This window comes from Portunus trituberculatus, chromosome 48, assembly GCF_017591435.1.
Source record: "Portunus trituberculatus isolate SZX2019 chromosome 48, ASM1759143v1, whole genome shotgun sequence".
Classification (NCBI taxonomy): domain Eukaryota; kingdom Metazoa; phylum Arthropoda; class Malacostraca; order Decapoda; family Portunidae; genus Portunus; species Portunus trituberculatus.
Window position 1 is genome coordinate 17277253 of NC_059302.1, and position 3061 is coordinate 17280313.

General features: G+C 42.5%; 1 protein-coding gene across 1 annotated transcript in view; it reads right to left on the reverse strand.

Moving 5' to 3' along the window:
• Window positions 1-3061, reverse strand: part of LOC123498676 (GTP cyclohydrolase 1-like) — a 17841-nt gene extending 14780 nt beyond the window's left edge. Inside the window, exons 1-2 of the mRNA XM_045246011.1 lie at window positions 2912-3061; window positions 2437-2614 (exon numbers count right to left, since the gene is read on the reverse strand). Of these exons, the coding sequence (XP_045101946.1) occupies window positions 2437-2605 (169 nt within the window). The 5' untranslated portion in view covers window positions 2606-2614; window positions 2912-3061. The remainder of the gene's footprint in view (window positions 1-2436; window positions 2615-2911) is intronic.

Consider the following 3061-nt stretch of genomic DNA (forward strand, 5'->3'; position numbering starts at 1 on the left):
GGAGCATATAAAACATATAATTATGAACAATATTTGATAATTATCTAATGTTAAATATAGTATGCGGTTTTATTACTGTTTTGCTGACGCAGCCTTCTTTGCTTGAGTCAGAAAGTTTTCGTGCTGTTCTCATCATATTTCGTGGCCTAACCTACACTCTGACCGTGGACAGGATTCGAACCCGTGCGCTTGGAGACCCCTCGACCCCAAAGCAAACATGGTTGCACTGTACCACGGCGGCCCTAACCCTAACCAACCTATCTTAACGTACTAGTATGGCTGATAAAAAATGCGACTTAAAGTTGTTATAAGTTCTCTCTCTCTCTCTCTCTCTCTCTCTCTCTCTCTCTCTTCCAGAAATACCATTCCAGTCATTCTCCGAGCCTGAGGTTTGCGTGTTGCCTAGCTGAAAATGAAACACACAGTAGGAGTAAAATTAGAAGCAATTATGATTATATTTGTTAATGAAAATATAAAAGTTGTAACTGAATATAGATATTTAGCTTTGGTTTTCTACTGTAACGGAAGGCTTTATAAAGACGAATTGGGAGTAAGGTATAAGGTATAAAGAAGAATGTATTCTATGATTAGTACGTGTCGCAAATTTAATTTTCTAGTTGACATGCAAGTTGAATTGTTTAACACATTGCTATTACTTGTAATTACGTCAGCATCTGAAATTTGAGAATGTGATGTGATAAGACAAACTGAATAGTTACAAGTTAGTGTCTTAAACATCTCATATATGAAAATAGAAGAACAAACAATGATGTAATTTACGGCAAACTTAGCGTCTATCATATACAAAATCGCAGTCGCTATCGAATTATTGTTACAAATACAGTAATAATAAATTTCCAATCATTGGAGGTTGATATCGGGGTATATTAATAAAAGAGTGTCTTTGTAATCGATGTGATGCTGGTGTTGCATGCATTGTTACACTGTCAGAATGAAGAAATCGTTCATGGGAAAAGAAAAATTTAGACCAGTATATTATAGAACAAGACCAAATTAATCTGAATATATTTTACTGATGCAATATTGTAATGATAATTTTCTCAACAATTTAACCTCTTATCTAAGAATTATAAACGGAATATTTAAGGTGATTTATGTACTGAAAACTGTCTATTTTTTTTTTTTTTACGGTAAGGCCTATAGCGCCTGTAGGCACACTTGAAGAGTGTATTGGAAGCGCTGTTCAGCTTCCGCCCATTAGTGGCGCAGGCAATTTTATTTATAGTGGTACCCATATTAGGGCCCATATCACCGCCCAAGCTCATCTTGAGTGTAACCACCTAGAACCTTGGTATCATGGTGACATGTAGGTAACTTTAAACCACTCGACAAATGGCAAAGTGATTTAAGGCTATACGTGGTGGGATTCGAACCTACGTGTGGACGTCTGCCCGATCCCACGCTCACCACCTTATCCACTATGCCACCGCCTCCCTATGAATGGCGAGATTTAATGTGTTATGGTCAATTATCAATGAACACATTGGTATGTGTATAGGTATTGTGTTAGTATGGCTAACATAATACTGATATTTCGTAAATAATTTTCTATACGTAAAAAGTGTACAAAAAACGAGACATTTATCTATTTATAGTTAATGTATTAGTATGGTTCAAGTAAGTGTCAAAAACGTTTGCGTTATGTTGTAGTTTTTATGTTTGGTTTAATGCCGAGCTGTGCTCCATACTTTTTATAAAGCCTGAGCATACAAATAAATATATTCTATTCTCTTGTTTTATTCTGTTCACACACACACACACACACACACACACACACACACACACACACACACACACACGAGTGGCACGCATATAGATGCGTAGTTTACCAGAAGCTATGCAATGATGGTGGTGGTGTTATCTTATCTCCCCCAGTTGCAAATAAAGGAAAGTATCACCATCATCCTCACCACCAACACCATCTCCGGAGACACACACCGTGCAGTGTTTTTAATTCCCTGTCTCCTTCACCTACCCCCCCCTCTCTCTCTCTCTCTCTCTCTCTCTCTCTCTCTCTCTCTTTCAGATAAAAAACTAAGAGAACCAATTTCGTATATTCCTTCGTCTTTCCTTCATCATTCTAGGCTTTCACTTAACCTAATCCACTTAACAATTAGCTAAGACTCAGTCTCAGTTGCTTGCAAGGATGACATTCCTTTTCCAATCAGGGCGAAATCTATTTTTAGGAAGGATGAAAACACACACACACACACACACACACACACACACACACACACACACACACACACACACACACAACGAAAAAACTGTGTCATATGGGTGGGTGTAGGATACTGGAATACCTTGGCTTAAAGTAGTGAAGCTGATGGAGGAGAGAAACGGAAATGGGGAGCCAGGCGGAGAGCGCGTGTGCATGTGTCTATAGAGCAACAGGTCACGGAGAGAACGACTCACCCGCGGAAGACGAGGACCTCCTTTCTCTGCGCTGGAGGAGTTGACCCTTGATGTCCTCGATGCCATTTTCGTGGTGCTGATGTTTCACGTCGTTGGTGGGCGCGATGCCGCCGCACTTGCACGCCTTGAGAGAGGGTGCAGGGGAGGTGACTCCGTTTCGGATAGACATGGTGGCGGCCTGTGAAAGGACGGGAAAAAAGGGTACGAGGGTGAGAAAGGAGCGTCCGTCCAGTGAGGAAAGAGAAGGGAGGTGGACTGAGACCCCTGACACACAGAGAGAGGGAGGGCGAGTGGAGGTATAAGAGCTGTGGAGAGAAATCAATACATCTTCTCGCGGAGGGAACACGCTATTATGGGGCGGGGAGCGGAGGGAGTGTGTGTGTGTGTGTGGGCGCCACTAGCCTCCCACTCTTCCCTGAGACCTCCTCTCCTGGAGTGGCCACGGCAGGAAGTGTGCATTCACTCCTTTACTCACCGTGTGCACTGACTGGGACTGCAGGGCAAGACTGGTGGCCTGGGCTCTCTGCGCGCCTTAAGTAGTCAGCAGTGGCCCCTCAGGTGGAGATCCGTGGGGAGTTATCAGCTAGTCATATTGCGGACAAGAGATTCGCCGGGTGATACGTGA